General features: G+C 41.0%; 1 protein-coding gene across 1 annotated transcript; it reads right to left on the bottom strand.

Moving 5' to 3' along the window:
- Positions 1 to 1,090: 1,090 nt before the first annotated feature.
- Positions 1,091 to 6,613, bottom strand: LOC133562420 (carcinoembryonic antigen-related cell adhesion molecule 1-like; the record flags this gene model as incomplete). The annotated part of the gene is made up of 4 exons (XM_061916606.1): positions 1,091 to 1,440; positions 3,930 to 4,175; positions 4,270 to 4,545; positions 6,325 to 6,613. Coding segments are annotated over 4 exons (885 nt in total), but the record flags the coding sequence as incomplete, so codon positions are not given.
- Positions 6,614 to 18,567: the final 11,954 nt, after the last annotated feature.

Raw genomic sequence — 18,567 nt, 5'->3', positions numbered from 1 at the left:
GATTACTCGGCTGCAGAAGAAGTGACAACAAGCTACAGTTAGCAAGTCAAGTGCATCGTTTATTTTTACCTCTCCTCTGGACTTTTAACATGGAGGATTACATACCGGTATCTAAAATAAAACAGTTTTCTAAACTGGACTTTCAATCGAAGCAGAAGGTAATAATTAAAGAAAGACCAACGCCGGAGCTAAAAGGTTTGCTTCGGAAAGGGATCTCCATTGAGACAGAGAGACTTTTAAAACTGAAGAAAGATAAGGAAGACTTCTATAAACAAGTTATCGATGCTTTTGTTCAGAAGGAGCTGCGCATGGACTTCATTTATAAGTAAAGGTAATTCCATAATAACATTTTTTTTATTTAAATGTGCTTTTTTGTGTGCTATACTTTGTATGTGTAAAGAATGCTGGTATGAGCTTTTAAACATAACCCGTTAACTGCTGTACTCTTTAGGGTTCATACGTTTGTAAATCTGACTTTGAAAAAGTCAGTGCCTCACCAGCCATGAACCGTCACTTCGTTTTGTGAGGCCCTCACAATACGAAGGTCCTGAGTAGTCCTGAGTTCAATCCCGGGCTCGGGATCTTTGAGTGTGGAGTTTGCATGGTTCCCTCCGGGTACTCCGGCTTCCTCCTACCTCCATGGACACACACCTGGTGATAGGTTGATTGGCAATGTGAGTGTGAATGTTGTCTATCTGTGTTGGCCCTGTGATGAGGTGGCGACTTGTCCAGGGTGTACGCCGCCTTCCGCCCGATTGTAGCTGAGATAGGCTCCAGCAACCCCAAAAGGGACACGCGGTAAAAACTGGATGGATGTATATTTTATCAATACAGTATTTGTACTAATTATGCTGAATTGTATCCATTTAAATATTTATAGCTGATTTTTTTTAATCATTTATTATTGTCCTTGACAATCTTTTTGTTTTCAACCATATCTCAAAACAATATATTAGTTTATGTTAATGGTGCTGTGAAATCGTTAATAATTCACAAAAGTTCAAACATGGACTGGCACACGACAAACAGATCAACAACAAAGCCTGATACAGTACATAATAAACATTTATTATAGTGAGTGTTCTGATGATACATTATCAGAGGCTCATCAGGGTTTAAGAAATATTTTTTATTACTGGATTGCAAGACAGATGAATAGATCATAAAACAGTTTCCATGGAAAGGTCAAAGGGGATGAGACCAAAGACTGCTTTTAGGATCACACACTGGACATTACAAGCATTTGCGTCAGTTGGAATTTAGCCGATTTAAAAAAGTCAAGATTGCTGATGCTGAAGTGGAGTTGACAAATATGGGACGTCACAATAAAAAAAAAAAAAAAAAAGAGCCAAAATGGTGCCGTCATTCAGATCAACATGAGTCCCAGTAATGTCGAGAGTGTGCAAACCACCATGGACGTACTGGTGAGAACGCCAGAGTCTGGATCGGAAGAGAAACTAGTTACTCCATTTGCAGCTGTACATTAAAGGCCTACTGAAAGCCACTACTAGCGACCACGAAGTCTGATAGTTTATATATCAATGATGAAATATTAACATTGCAACACATGCCAATACGGCCTTTTTAGTTTACTAAATTGAAATTTTAAATTACACGTCGAAGTATCCTGCTGAAACGTCACGGTATGATGACGCGTGCGTGTTACGTCACACATTGTAGAGGACATTTTGTTCTAGCATCGTTCCCAGCTATAAGAAGTCTATTTTCATCGCGTAATTCCACATTATTCTGGACTTCTGTTGCTGAATCTTTTGCAATTTGTTCAATGAATAATGGAGACATCAAAGAAGAAAGCTGTAGGTGGGAAGCGGTGTATTGCGGCCGCCTTTAGCAACACAAACACAGTCGGTGTTTCATTGTTTACATTCCCGAAAGATGACAATGAAGCTTTACTATGGAACAGAGCGGTCAAGCGAACACGGTTGGATTGGACCACACACACAATACGGCCGGGTTTATTTACTAAATTGCCATTTTAAATTTTGGCCGAAATATCTTGCTGAAACATCTAGGTATGATGAAGAGTGCGCGTGACGTCACGGATTGTCGAGGACATTTTGTTCCAGCATCGATCCCAGCTATTAGCTCGTCTGTTTTCATCGCATAATTCCACAGTATTCTGGACATCTCTGTTGCTGAAATATTTTGCAATTTGTTCAATGAACAATGGAGACATCAAAGAAGAAAGCTGTAGGTGGGAAGCGGTGTATTGCGGCCACCTTTAGCCACACAAACACAGCCGGTGTTTCATTGTTTACATTCCCGAAAGATGACAATGAAGCTTTAGTATGGAACAGAGCGGTCAAGCGAACACGGTTGGATTGGACCACACACACACACAAAGTACAGTGAATTATGCAGCGATTATTTTGAAAGATCGTGTTTCGAAGAGGGTCCCTTGCCAAGGGCAGAGATGGGCATCGCCACCACCCGTCGACTGGTGCTGAAGAAAGGTGCGGGGGAGACCTTCAGGTTGTATAGGTACGACCTTATAATCTCACTAAAACACTAGTAACACAATAAGCAGATAAGGGATTTTCCAGAATTCCATCCATCCATCTTCTTCCGCTTATCCGAGGTCGGGTCGCGGGGGCAACAACCTAAGCAGGGAAACCCAGACTTCCCTCTCCCCAGCCACTTCGTCTAGCTCTTCCCGGGGGATCCCGAGGCGTTCCCAGGCCAGCCGGGAGACATAGTCTTCCCAACGTGTCCTGGGTCTTCCCCGTGGCCTCCTACCGGTTGGATGTGCCCTAAACACCTCCCTAGGGAGGCGTTCGGGTGGCATCCTGACCAGATGCCCGAACCACCTCATCTGGCTCCTCTCCATGTGGAGGAGCAGCGGCTTTACTTTGAGTTCCTCCCGGATGGCAGAGCTTCTCACCCTATCTCTAAGGGAGAGACCCGCCACACGGCGGAGGAAACTCATTTCGGCCGCTTGTACCCGTGATCTTATCCTTTCAGTCATGACCCAAAGCTCATGACCATAGGTGAGGATGGGAACGTAGATCGACCGGTAAATTGAGAGCTTTGCCTTCCGGCTCAGCTCCTTCTTCAGCACAACGGATCGATACAACGTCCGCATTACTGAAGACGCCGCACCGATCCGCCTGTCGATCTCACGATCCACTCTTCCCCCACTCGTGAACAAGACTCCTAGGTACTTGAACTCCTCCACTTGGGGCAGGGTCTCCTCCCCAACCCGGAGATGGCATTCCACCCTTTTCCGGGCAAGAACCATGGACTCGGACTTGGAAGTGCTGATTCTCATTCCGGTCGCTTCACACTCGGCTGCAAACCGATCCAGTGAGAGCTGAAGATCCCGGCCAGATGAAGCCATCAGGACCACATCATCTGCAAAAAGCAGAGACCTAATCCTGCGGTCACCAAACCGGAAGCCCTCAACGCCTTGACTGCGCCTAGAAATTCTGTCCATAAAAGTTATGAACAGAATCGGTGACAAAGGACAGCCAGAATTGTCCTAGTAAATTTGTCTAATAACATCTGAATCGCTCCCACTGTATTGTCTTTTTTTTCCCCTTCACTCTCACTTTCCTCATTCATAAATCTTTCATCCTCGCTCAAATTAATGAGGAAATTGTCGCTTTCTCGGTCCGAATCGCTCTCGCTGCTGGTGGCCATGATTATAAACAATGTTCAGATGTGAGGAGCTCCACAACCCGTGACGTCACGCGCACATCGTCTGCTACTTCCGGTACAGGCAAGGCTTTTTTACTAGCGACCAAAAGTTGCGAACTTTATCCTCGATGTTCTCTACTAAATCCTTTCAGCAAAAATATGGCAATATCGCGAAATAGAAAGGACCTGCTATCCCCGTTTAGATAAGAAAATCTCATTTCAGTAGGCCTTTAAGAGTGTCAATGAGCTTTGAGGAAGACAAACTCAAATACCCCGTAATGTGTGGACCGCAGAAGCCTCCAGACCGGTGATTTCGTTCCGCGCCGTGCAGGTGTACTTCCCCAAGTGCCGCTTTTCCATCTCCTCGATGTAGTACTCAGGACCGTACGTGACACTCTTCTTGAACCTCCAGGAGAATTGCGCCTTAGGCAGTGATTCGGCCGAGCAGCGCAGATTGACGCTGTCCTCGAGCTCCGCGCCGACCGGATCCTGATCGATTATCGCTTCATCAGGCCCGTCTAAGCAGATGGTAAGCGGAGGAAGGAGATTATTACGAAATAAAATAAAAAGAGGTGGTGTGTAAGTGATTTCGACATATGTTGGAGTACTCACAAAAGACCTTGAGTTTGCATTTGGCGGTATCAAAGCTGATGGAATTACTGACTTTACAGAGAAAGACTCCAGAGTCTCGCCTGTCCACGGGACTGATGGATAACACTCTGCCGCCGTCGTAAAAAACGACCGTGTCCCCGGCCTGCAGTGGCTTGCCATCTTTCTTCCACTCTCTGCCTGATACGGTGCCTTTGGCGTCGCAGGTTAAGTTGACAGAGCTTATACCTTCCATCAAGTTTTCAGTCGGACAGGCCATATTTGGTATGGACACTTCACCTGTGTGCAAAAAAGGGAATATATTTTTAAAGCACACATGTTGTTCTCACTCATGAACTAAACCCCCGCCCTCCCAAATAACACATGAACAAACCCGGTGGTAACGTACATTAAAACATTAAATATAGATTGCTTTCGCTCCAGTACTCTGGAATGCCCTCCCGGTAACAGTTCGAGATGCTACCTCAGTAGAAGCATTTAAGTCTCACCTTAAAACTCATCTGTATACTCTACCCTTTAAATAGACCTCCTTTTTAGACCAGTTGATCTGCCGCTTCTTTTCTTTCTCCTATGTCCCCCCCCTCCCTTGTGGAGGGGGTCCGGTCCGATGACCATGGATGAAGTACTGGCTGTCCAGAGTCGAGACCCAGGATGGACCGCTCGGCTGTGTATCGGTTGGGGACATCTCTACGCTGCTGATCCGCCTCCGCTTGAGATGGTTTCCTGTGGACGGGACTCTCGCTGCTATCTTGGATCCGCTTTGAACTGAACTTTCGCGGCTGTGTTGGAGCCACTATGGATTGAACTTTCACAGTATCATGTTAGACCCGCTCGACATCCATTGCTTTCGGTCCCCTAGAAGGGGGGGGGGGGGTTGCCCACATCTGAGGTCCTCTCCAAGGTTTCTCATAGTCAGCATTGTCACTGGCGTCCCACTGGATGTGAATTCTCCCTGCCCACTGGGTGTGAGTTTTCCTTGCCCTTTTGTGGGTTCTTCCGAGGATGTTGTAGTCGTGATGATTTGTGCAGTCCTTTGAGACATTTGTGATTTGGGGCTATATAAATAAACATTGATTGATTGATTAAAAATTTAAAAAAATATTGTAACCCTGGAACAGGCTCTCATGTCGGTGCCTGGTGGTCTGAAGAACCCCCAAGAGGGCAAGCCCCACACTAACTAATAATAAATAAATGACTTCTTACCATTAACGCAAATTCTTGAAGATAAAAATGCATGAGAATGTTTTATATTTTGAAGGTTATTTTGATTACAAGTGGAATTATTCATTATTTATCGTGCTGAGCAATGTCAGCTCAGATTTAGCCGAGAACCGGATGCGGTCATCAAAATAGCCACATCTGGCTCTAGAGCAGGGGTCGGGAACCTTTTTGGCAGAGAGAGCCAAGATGCCAAATATTTTTAAAATGTATTTCCGTAAGAGCCATATAATATTTTCTTCAACACTGACCATATTTCAAGTAAGACCAACATTTCCAGAGTATAATAGGTCTCTTATTCTTTATAATATTGTTATTCTGAAGCTAACTGTGAAGGGGGGCGTGAACTGTGGGCCTGCAGCGAATCGGGGTGTTGCCAGGGGTCGACCTCGAAATCAGCGACAGGTAGATGGCCCAGCTGGGCCTTGTTTTCTAATCACTTGTCACTCTGTTTATAAGCAGCAGCCAGGAGAGAGCGAGAACGAAAGAGAAAAAGACAAATGCTGGAAAGCAACTACGAGACTTGTTGAAAATTTAAAAAAATATTGTAACCCTGGAACAGGCTCTCATGTCGGTGCCTGGTGGTCTGAAGAACCCCCCAAGAGGGCAAGCCCCACACTAACCGATAATACATAAATGACTTTTTACCATTAACGCAACTTCTTGAACATAAAAATGCATGAGAATGTTTTATATTTTGAACGTTATTTTGGATTACAAGTGGAATTATTCATTATTTATCGTGCTGAGCAATGTCAGCTCAGATTTATCCGAGAGCCAGATGCGGTCATCAAAAGGTTCCCTACCCCTGCCGTAAGACATATGTCAGATCTTACTCACTCAGCACCTCCAAGTTAACATGTCCATGAATCGCCTCGGCGCCATACGGGATGATAATCAACTCATATTCCCCGCTGTCTTCCTCCGTCAGGTTCCTGAGCACCAAAGACCCCGTGCTCTTATCCAGGCTGATTCGGCCCTCATAGCCCGGTCCCTCCACATCCACGCTGGTCGATGTTACGATACTGTCGGTAATGTTGAAGCTCCAAGTCAGAGCCAGAAACGCTTCGGGTGTCGGTTTTAGAGACGTCTCGAGGTGACACTCTGTCCAGCTGTCCCACGAAGTGAGTCAAGCGGGATTATGCCCGCTCCGTAGCAAAGACCTGCAAAAAATACGAACAAGTACAGTAACTGACAAGTCACAAGGACAAGGAAAATGTCAAGTTTACCTGAATATAGCAACATGAAGAAGGTTGCCCTGGAAAGCTTGTAAGACATTGTGATGTATTTCTCTGCCTACTCTTCTAAAATCGTCCGACTTGTGTCTGTCTTGTTTAGGCAGCAATGGAAAGAGTCCCGTGGAGATTATCTGCAATAATAAAAAGATGATATCAAGAAGCTGTCTGCTCAGCAAGCTTAATTATTAGCCAATTAACACCGCAACTTACATAACATGCTGCAAGTTCTGGATAGCAGGGAGATGTTTGTTTGCTCCATCAATCAATCAATGTTTATTTATATAGCCCCAAATCACACATGTCTCAAAGGACTGCACAAATCATTACGACTACAACATCCTCGGAAGAACCCACAAAAGGGCAAGGAAAACTCACACCCAGTGGGCAGGGAGAATTCACATCCAGTGGGACGCCAGTGACAATGCTGACTATGAGAAACCTTGGAGAGGACCTCAGATGTGGGCTGACATTGCTCAGCACGATAAATAATGAATAATTCCACTTGTAATCCCAAAATAACGTTCAAAATATAAAACATTCTCATGCGTTTTTATGTTCAAGAAGTTGCGTTAATGGTAAGAAGTAATTTCTTTATTATTGGTTAGTGTGGGGCTTGCCCTCTTGGGGGGTTCTTCAGACCACCAGGCACCGACATGAGAGCCTGTTCCAGGGTTACAATATTTTTTTAAATTTTTAATCAATCATCCATCCATCCATTTTCTACCGCTTATTCCCTTTCGGGGTCGCGGGGGGCGCTGGCGCCAATCTCAGCTACAATCGGGCGGAAGGCGGTGTACACCCTGGACAAGTCGCCACCTCATCACAGGGCCAACACAGATAGACAGACAACATTCACACACTTGGGCCAATTTTAGTGTTGCCAATCAACCTATCCCCACACACATTAATTATCAATCAATCAATCAATCAATGTTTATTTATACAGCCCCAAATCACAAATGTCTCAAAGGACTGCACAAATCATTACGACTACAACATCCTCGGAAGAACCCACAAAAGGGCAAGGAAAACTCACACCCAGTGGGCAGGGAGAATTCACATCCAGTGGGACGCCAGTGACAATGCTGACTATGAGAAACCTTGGAGAGGACCTCAGATGTGGGCAACCCCCCCCCCCCTCTAGGGGACCGAAAGCAATGGATGTCGAGCGGGTCTAACATGATACTGTGAAAGTTCAACCCATAGTGGCTCCAAACACAGAGTTCAGTTCAAAGCGGATCCAAGATAGCAGCGAGAGTCCCGTCCACAGGAAACCATCCCAAGCGGACGCGGATCAGCAGCGTAGAGATGTCCCCAACCGATACACAGGCGAGCGGTCCATCCTGGGTCTCGACTCTGGACAGCCAGTACTTCATCCATGGTCATCGACCGGACCCCCTCCACAAAGGAGGGGCTGGACATAGGAGAAAAAAGAAAAGAAGCGGCAGATCAACTGGTCTAAAAAGGAGGTCTATTTAAAGGCTAGAGTATACAGATGAGTTTTAAGGTGAGACTTAAATGCTTCTACTGAACTCTATAACAGGTTCATGTATTGGTTTTGTTGCATTTTACATTTATTACGAAAAATGATAAAGGTACCCAATAAAATGCCATTGGGGGGAAAAAAATAAAAGCAAAAAACGTTTGCTTGAAAACCTATTTTAAAAAAAAAATCATTATAAACCAGAGGTGTCAAATTAATTTTAGTTTGGGGGCCACATGGAGAAAAATCTGCTTCGAAAATCACGGCACGAGAACTTAAAAATAAAGACATGTCGCGGTAAATAGTATTCTATTTTTATTTGCCGTTATTTATTCATTCTGAATAAATTATGTGATAATGTTCATCAGTCAACTCATTGGTGTTGAAGGCCTACTGAAATGAGATGTGAAGTGAATTATATTTATATAGCGCTTTTCTCAAGTGACTCAAAGTGCTCTACATAGTGAAACCCCAATATCTAAGTTACATTTAAAGCAGTGTGGGTGGCACTGGGAGCAGGTGGGTAAAGTGTCTTGCCCAAGGACACAACGACAGTAACTAGGCTGGCACAAGCGGGAATCGAACCTGCAACCCTCAAGTTGCTGGCACGGCCACTCTACCATTTAAACGGGGATAGCAGGTCCATTCTATGTGTCATACTTGATCATTTCGCGATATTGCCATATTTTTTGCTGAAAGGATTTAGTAGAGAACATCGACGATAAAGTTGGCAACTTTTGGTCGCTAATAAAAAAGCCTTGCCTGTACCGGAAGTAGCAGACCATGTGCGCGTGACGTCACGGGTTGTGGAGCTCCTCACATCTGAACATTGTTTACAATCATGGCCACCAGTAGCGAGAGCGATTCAGACCGAGAATGTGACAAATTTCCCATTAATTTGACCAAAAAATGAAAGATTCGTGGATGAGGAAAGTGAGAGTGAAGGACTAGAAAAAAAAAGACTATTCAGTGGGAGCGATTCAGATGTTATTAGACACATTTATTAGAATAGTTCTGGAAAATCCCTTATCTGCTTATTGTGTTACTAGTGTTTTAGTGAGATTATATGGTCGTACCTGTACAACCTGAAGGTCGGCCCCGCACCTTTCTTCATCACCAGTCGACGGGTGGTGGCGATGCCCATCTCTGCCCTTGGCAAGGGACCCTCTTCGAAACACGATCTTTCGAAATGATCGCTGCATAATACACTGTACTTTGTGTGTGTGGTCCAATCCAACCGTGTTCGCCTGACCGCTCTGTTCCATAGTAAAGCTTCATTGTCATCTTTCGGGAATGTAAACAATGAAACACCGGCTGTGTTTGTGTTGCTAAAGGCGGCCGCAATACACCGCTTCCCACCTACAGCTTTCTTCTTTGATGTCTCCATTGTTCGTTGAACAAATTGCAAAAGATTCAGCAACACATGTCCAGAATACTGTGGACTTTTGCGATGAAAACAGACAACTTAATAGCTGGGAACGATGCTGGAACAAAATGTCCTCTACAATCCGTGACGTCACACGCATGCGTCATCATACTGCGATGTGTTGAACAGGATATTTCGGTGCGAAATTTAAAATTGCAATTTAGTAAACTAAAAAGGCCGTATTGGCATGTGTTGCAATGTTTAGATTTCATCATTGATATATAAACTGACTGCGTGGTAAGATAAAATGTATATCAAAATCAAATTACAGTACATTATTTATGTATTTTGCTGATTTTCCTGGACTGGTGCACAAACATGCCTTAGTGATTGTGTGCTTTGCTCACTACGGTCAATAAGGTGGACACTTTGTTTTACGGATCAACTTAATGTGTATTTTATTTATCCATGACAGCATTTTTGTGGTAAATTGTGAGGTGTGTGTGTTAAAATCATGGTTGTTTTTACAAATAATGACAGATGTGAACAAGAGCATGTATCTGTTGTGATCCGCTGCCCGGATCATGTTGTGTTTTGGATTTTGTGAGTCTCTTTGTGTTTTCTGTTTGTTTTGAACTCATTCGGTTCCGTCCGAACGTGCACCTGCGTTGTGATTACTGTCTTTATTTAAGCCTGCCTTCTCCGTTCATTCAGTCTTGCTTCCTAATTTGCTCCACGCAACAAGTGACGACTTTGGTTCCCGGTTCTGTTTTACGCTAGCTTCCATGCTAAGGCCTTTTGTGTTTTCTAGCTCCCATGCTAGCTCTTTCTGTTTTATTCTAAAATAAATCATATTTTACCTGCACTCCGTGTCCAAAGCCCGACTGCATCCTTGGGAGAACGAAACCCGCATCACAGTATTGTCTTTGTGTGATAATGTGGTTGTATTGTAAATTAAGTATGTGTCCATAAAAGGGCATTTTATGACTTTTCTTAATTTGATTACGTGATATGGTATGATTTTATTGTAATAATCTCATTGCATGATTTCTGTATTTCTTTAATTTACGTAGCCAGGGAATGCAAATGGAAATTAGCTATTTAGCTATAATCTGGTACGGAACATATCTGTCTTTCAGCCTAATGTTTCTGTGCAGTGTCCCTTCAAATAAAGACTAAACTAACATCTTTAGGTTTATTTTTATTTTTTTTACATATGTAGCATCATCTGCAAAGATACAAATAATTGCTATTGCGACATCAAGTGGACGCATTTAGAACTGCAGTTTCTTTCATTCATAAAATTTCGGCTCATTTTTATACTTAGCAAACTCATCCCGGTAAAACCTGTTTGCGGGCCCGACCCGGTCTGTGGGGCGTACGTTTGACACAAAGGAAAAAGTACACTAAAAGCTCTACGTTCCGTAGTTTGTATTCAACAAAGATGGTTCACAGTGATATTTTTAACTAGACAATAACTAGTCTAATTAAAGCTACAAGGAGCGATGAACGGGACCGACTTTTGCTGGTGTTTCCTGCCTTTACCCAGACAACATATCTTTACCTGCACGTTACCTACCTTCCCTGCATCCTGGGGTCACATTGGTGCTTCTTTCTTTCACCCATACATGCTGGTGTTTCCTGCCTTTACCCAGACGACATATCTTTACCTGCACATTACCTACCTTCCCTGCATCCTGAGGTCACACTGGTGCTTCTTTCTTTCACTCATACATGCTGGTGTTTCCTGCCTTTACCCAGACAACATATCTTTACCTGCACATTACCTACCTTCTCTGCATTGTGTGGTCACGCTGGTGCTTCCTGCTTTTAGGTGGCAGCAGTGCAGCAGCAGCAGCGCAACAGTTCTTTGAAGGCTCATAAAATCAAAACCGGAGTATTTAGAAAAACTCTTTGCGAAACTTTTAATTAGAAGGGTTCAATCTCTTTCCTGTGCGAGTTTGAAGCCGACACAACAAACACGTTCAGAGGAGATAATGTTTGAAAAAAGGTGACGGGATTTTACAAAACTTTTGTTTTGAAGGGGTAATTGCCAACTTCTTGTTCATTTTTGCTGAACGATGTCAATTAATGAAATATAGGTCTAAGGGAGACCTACATAGGGGTTTTTGTTTTATGTTTCTACAATATTCATACCGGATGTTACAAGCAGTTTTGTCTGTGTTTTCTTTTCAAGAGCAGTTTTGACTGTGTTTTATTCCTAGGGGGCGCTAGAGCGCACTTTTGAGTTTTGGGGTTTGCTTTTCTATTAGATCGCAATTTTCACCAGTCCTGATGTGTGTGTCCAGTTTGGTGAGTTTTGAAGCATCAGCTCGAAGAGGCAAAAATTAAATTTTTTAGGAAACTTTTGTTTTGAAAGAGTTTTTGCCAACTTCCTGTGTATTTTTGCTGAAGGATGTAAGTGCATGAAATGTAGGTCTTAGTCAGACCTACATAGAGATTTTCATGTTTCTACGACATTCCTACCGGAAGTTACAAGCAGTTTTGTCTGTTTTCTTCCCAAGAACAGTTTTGTCAGTGTTTTATTCCTAGGGGGCACTAGAGCGCAATTTTAGTTTTGGGGTTTGGTTTTTTGTTAGATGCCAATTTTCGCCAGTCCTGATGTTTGTGTTAAATTTGGTGAGCTTTAAAGCATGTTAAGGGGGTCAAATTACAGCTCAAAGAGGCGGCGGTATAATAATAATTAAACCTTATAAATACAATACGGGTTTTGGGGAGTTTTGAGTTTTGCTTTTTTATTAGATCACAATTTTCACCAGTCCTGATGTGTGTGTCCAGTTTGGTGAGTTTTGAAGCATTTAAGGGGATCAAATTACAGCTCAAATAGGTAAAAATGACATTTTTTTGGAAACGTTTTGTTTTGAAGGGGTTTTTGCCAACTTCCTGTTGGTTTTTGCTGAAGATGTAAGTGCATGAAATGTGGGTCTAAGTCAGACCTACATAGAGATTTTCATGTCTCTACGACATTCTTAACGGAAGTTACAAGCAGTTTTGTCTGTGTTTTTTCCTAGGGGGCGCTAGAGCACAATTTTGAGTTTTGGGGTTTGCTTTTTTATTAGATCGTAAATTTCACCACTCATGATGTGTGTGTCGAGTTTGGTGAGTTTTGAAGCACTTTAAGGGGGTCAAATTACAGCTCAAAGAGGCAAAAATGACATTTTTTTGGAAACTTTTTGTTTTGAAGGGGTTTTTGCCAACTTCCTGTTGATTATTGCTGAAGGATGTAAGTGCATGAAAGGTAGGTCTAAGTCAGACCTACATAGAGATTTTCATGTCTCTACGACATTCCTAACGAAGTTACAAGCAGTTTTGTCTGTGTTTTCTTCCCAAGAGCAGTTTTGTCAGTTTTTTCATTCCTAGGGGGCGCTAGAGCGCAATTTTGAGTTTTGGGGTTTGCTTTTTTATTGGATCGCAATTTTCACCAGTCATGATGTGTGTGTCCAGTTTGGTGAGTTTTGAAGCATCAGCTCAAAGAGGCAAAAATTTAATTTTTTAGGAATCTTTTGTTTTGAAAGGGTTTTTGCCAACTTCCTGTGGATTTTTGCTGAAGGATGTAAGTGCATGAAATGTAGGTCTAAGTCAGACCTACATAGAAGTTTTCATGTTTCTACGACATTCCTACCGGAAGTTACAAGCAGTTTTGTCTGTGTTTTTTCCTAGGGGGCGCTAGAGCACAATTTTGAGTTTTGGGGGTTAACTTTTTTATTAGATCGTAATTTTCACCAGTCATGATGTGTGTGTCGAGTTTGGTGAGTTTTGAAGCACTTTAAGGGGGTCAAATTACAGCTCAAAGAGGCAAAAATGACATTTTTTTGGAAACTTTTTGGTTTTGAAGGGGTTTTTGCCAACTTCCAGTTGATTATTGCTGAAGAATGTAAGTGCATGAAATGTAGGTCTAGTCAGACCTACATAGAGATTTTCATGTCTCTACGACATTCCTAACGGAAGTTACAAGCAGTTTTGTCTGTGTTTTCTTCCCAAGAGCAGTTTTGTCATTGTTTTATTCCTAGGGGGGCGCTAGAGCGCAATTTTGAGTTTTATGTTTGCTTTTTTATTAGATCGCAATTTTCACCAGTCTTAATGTGTGTGTCCAGTTTTGGGATTTTGAAACATTTTAAGGGGTCAAATTACAGCTCAAAGAGGCGAAAATGACATTTTTTTGGAAACTTTTGTTTTGAAAGGGTTTTTGCCAACTTCCTGTGTATTTTTGCTGAAAGATGTAAGTGTATGAAATCTAAGTCTAAGTCAGACCTACATAGAGGTTTTCATGTCTCTACGACATTCCTAACGGAAAGTTACAAGCAGTTTTGCCTGTGTTTTTTCCTAGGGGGCGCCAGAAGCACAATTTTGAGTTTTGGGGTTTGCTTTTTTATTAGATCGCAGTTTTTACCACTCATGATGTGTGTGTCGAGTTTGGTGAGTTTTGAAGCACTTTAAGGGGGTCAAATTACAGCTCAAAGAGGCAAAAAGGACATTTTTTGGGAAACTTTTTGTTTTGAAGGGGTTTTTGCCAACTTCCTGTTGATTATTGCTGAAGGATGTAAGTGCATGAAATGTAGGTCTAAGTCAGACCTACATAGAGGTTTTCATGTCCCTACGACATTCCTACCGGAAGTTACAAGCAGTTTTGTCTGTGTTTTTTCCTAGGGGGCGCTAGAGCGCAATTTTGAGTTTTGGGGTTTGCTTTTTTATTAGATCGCAATTTTCACCACTCATGATGTGTGTGTCGAGTTTGGTGAGTTTTGAAGCATTTTAAGAGGGTCAAATTACAGCTCAAAGAGGCAAAAATGTAATTTTTTAGGAATCTTTTGTTTTGAAAGGGTTTTTGCCAACTTCCTGTGGATTTTTGCTGAAGGATGTAAGTGCATGAAATGTAGGTCTAAGTCAGACCTACATAGAAGTTTTCATGTTTCTACGACATCCTAACGGAAGTTACAAGCAGTTTTGTCTGTGTTTTTTCCTAGGGGGCGCTAGAGCACAATTTTGAGTTTTGGGGTTAACTTTTTTATTAGATCGTAATTTTCACCAGTCATGATGTGTGTGTCGAGTTTGGTGAGTTTTGAAGCACTTTAAGGGGGGTCAAATTACAGCTCAAAGAGGCAAAAATGACATTTTTTTGGAAACTTTTTGTTTTGAAGGGGTTTTTGCCAACTTCCAGTTGATTATTGCTGAAGAATGTAAGTGCATGAAATGTAGGTCTAAGTCAGACCTACATAGAGATTTTCATGTCTCTACGACATTCCTAACGGAAGTTACAAGCAGTTTTGTCTGTGTTTTCTTCCCAAGAGCAGTTTTGTCATTGTTTTATTCCTAGGGGGCGCTAGAGCGCAATTTTGAGTTTTATGGTTTGCTTTTTTATTAGATCGCAATTTTCACCAGTCTTAATGTGTGTGTCCAGTTTTGGGAGTTTTGAAACATTTTAAGGGGGTCAAATTACAGCTCAAAGAGGCGAAAATGACATTTTTTTGGAAACTTTTGTTTTGAAAGGGTTTTTGCCAACTTCCTGTGTATTTTTGCTGAAAGATGTAAGTGTATGAAATCTAAGTCTAAGTCAGACCTACATAGAGGTTTTCATGTCTCTACGACATTCCTAACGAAAGTTACAAGCAGTTTTGCCTGTGTTTTTTCCTAGGGGGCGCCAGAGCACAATTTTGAGTTTTGGGGTTTGCTTTTTTATTAGATCGCAGTTTTTACCACTCATGATGTGTGTGTCGAGTTTGGTGAGTTTTGAAGCACTTTAAGGGGGTCAAATTACAGCTCAAAGAGGCAAAAAGGACATTTTTTGGGAAACTTTTTGTTTTGAAGGGGTTTTTGCCAACTTCCTGTTGATTATTGCTGAAGGATGTAAGTGCATGAAATGTAGGTCTAAGTCAGACCTACATAGAGGTTTTCATGTCCCTACGACATTCCTACCGGAAGTTACAAGCAGTTTTGTCTGTGTTTTTTCCTAGGGGGCGCTAGAGCGCAATTTTGAGTTTTGGGGTTTGCTTTTTTATTAGATCGCAATTTTCACCACTCATGATGTGTGTGTCGAGTTTGGTGAGTTTTGAAGCATTTTAAGAGGGTCAAATTACAGCTCAAAGAGGCAAAAATGTAATTTTTTAGGAATCTTTTGTTTTGAAAGGGTTTTTGCCAACTTCCTGTGGATTTTTGCTGAAGGATGTAAGTGCATGAAATGTAGGTCTAAGTCAGACCTACATAGAAGTTTTCATGTTTCTACGACATTCCTAACGGAAGTTACAAGCAGTTTTGTCTGTGTTTTTTCCTAGGGGGCGCTAGAGCACAATTTTGAGTTTTGGGGTTAAATTTTTTATTAGATCGTAATTTTCACCAGTCATGGTGTGTGTGTCGAGTTTGGTGAGTTTTGAAGCATTTTAAGGGGGTCAAATTACAGCTCAAAGAGGCAAAAATGACATTTTTTTGGAAACTTTTTGTTTTGAAGGGGTTTTTGCCAACTTCCAGTTGATTATTGCTGAAGGATGTAAGTGCATGAAATGTAGGTCTAAGTCAGACCTACATAGAGATTTTCATGTCTCTACGACATTCCTAACGGAAGTTACAAGCAGTTTTGTCTGTGTTTTCTTCCCAAGAGCAGTTTTGTCATTGTTTTATTCCTAGGGGGCGCTAGAGCGCAATTTTGAGTTTTATGGTTTGCTTTTTTATTAGATCGCAATTTTCACCAGTCTTAATGTGTGTGTCCAGTTTTGGGAGTTTTGAAACATTTTAAGGGGGTCAAATTACAGCTCAAAGAGGCGAAAATGACATTTTTTTGGAAACTTTTGTTTTGAAAGGGTTTTTGCCAACTTCCTGTGTATTTTTGCTGAAAGATGTAAGTGTATGAAATCTAAGTCTAAGTCAGACCTACATAGAGGTTTTCATGTCTCTACGACATTCCTAACGAAAGTTACAAGCAGTTTTGCCTGTGTAAGTAAAAAGTATGTTGTGAAAAAACTATTCAAGTACTGAGTAACTGATGAGTAACCTGTTTGTTTAATGATTGCGGCAACAAGTAATGCACAAAAACATAAAAATAGCTACGAGCAAATTCAGAGCCAGGAAATCTCTTAAGCAACTAAAACCGTAATATATATTAAATAATACTACATTAAAATAAAAAAAATTAAGGCACATTGAGCCACAATAACTTAACAGCACCATAGGCTCAGTAGGCATTGATTGATTGATTGATTGAAACTTGTCTTATGAGATTGCACAGTACAGTACGTATATATATATATATATATATATATATATATATACTGTATATATATACATATATATATGTATATACACATACATACATAAATATATATATACAGTATATAATTTATATTTTTTTTTTTTGCTGTTTTTGTTGACATGTTAAAGGTGTTTTAATGAATATACATGCATGTTTAACATATAGATTCCTATCTTTCATGAAGACAAGAATATAAGTTGGTGTATTACCTGACTCTGATGACTTGCATTGATTGGAATCAGACAGTATATTGCTGATAACGTCCACCTTATCAAATGGAGGGGAAAAAAAAGTTCCTCCTTTCTGTCTGTTGTTTGTTTTTGGCATCTTATTTGTCCAGCTTCCATATTCGTTTTTATACACTTTACAAGAAACACATTGGCGGCAAACTCCGTAGCTTGCTAGCTTGTACGCTCTGGCTTTTGGAGACTCTTATTTTGTTAACGCAGGCGCGATGGAGCGGCGCTTTTATTGTGAAGACAGGAACTGTGCGATCAGTCTTGACCGGAAGTAGGGTTGAAATAAAAAGTGTCTTTTTTCTTTTACACTTTTTGATTGATTGATTGAAACTTTTATTAGTAGATTTCACATCACAGTACATATTTCGTACAATTGACCACTAAATGGTAACACCCCAATAAGATTTTTAAAGTTAATCAATTACTTAATAAATGACCAAGTCGATGTGATCTACCTCATATATACATACACACACACATATCACATACATACACACACACATATATATATATACATACATACATTTATATATACAGTATATAATTTATATTATTTTGCCGTTTTTGTTGACATGTTAAAGGTGTTTTAATGAATATACATGCATGTTTAACATATAGATTCCTATCTTTCATGAAGACAAGAATATAAGTTGGTGTATTACCTGATTCTGATGACTTGCATTGATTGGAATCAGACAGTATAGTGCTGATAACGTCCACGTTATCAAATGGAGGAGAAAAAAAAGTTCCTCCTTTCTGTCTGTCGTTTGTCTTTGGCATCTTATTTGTCCAGCTTCCATATTCGTTTTTATACACTTTACAAGAAATACATCGGCGGCAAACTCCGTAGTTTGCTAGTTTGTTTGCGCTGGCTTTCGGAGACTCTTATTTTGTTAACGCAGGCGCGATGGAGCGGCGCTTTTATTGTGAAGACAGGAACTGTGCGATCAGTCTTGACCGGAAGTAGGGTTGAAATAAAAAGTGTCTTTTTTCTTTTACACTTTTTGATTGATTGATTGAAACTTTTATTAGTAGATTGCACAGTACAGTACATATTTCGTACAATTGACCACTAAATGGTAACACCCCAATAAGATTTTTAAAGTTAATCAATTACTTAATAAATGACCAAGTCGATGTGATCTACCTCATATATACATACACACACACATATCACATACATACACACACACATATATATATACATACATACATTTATATATACAGTATATAATTTATATTATTTTGCCGTTTTTGTTGACATGTTAAAGATGTTTTAATGAATATACATGCATGTTTAACATATAGATTCCTATCTTTCATGAAGACAAGAATATAAGTTGGTGTATTACCTGATTCTGATGACTTGCATTGATTGGAATCAGACAGTATAGTGCTGATAATGTCCACGTTTTCAAATGGAGGAGAAAAAAAAGTTCCTCCTTTCTGTCTGTCGTTTGTTTTGGGCATCTTATTTGTCCAGCTTCCATATTCGT

The sequence above is a fragment of the Nerophis ophidion genome, linkage group LG11, assembly GCF_033978795.1.
Source record: "Nerophis ophidion isolate RoL-2023_Sa linkage group LG11, RoL_Noph_v1.0, whole genome shotgun sequence".
Classification (NCBI taxonomy): Eukaryota; Metazoa; Chordata; class Actinopteri; order Syngnathiformes; family Syngnathidae; genus Nerophis; species Nerophis ophidion.
The sequence above is the reverse complement of the archived record's forward strand: the minus strand, read 5'-3'. Positions and strand labels throughout refer to the sequence as shown.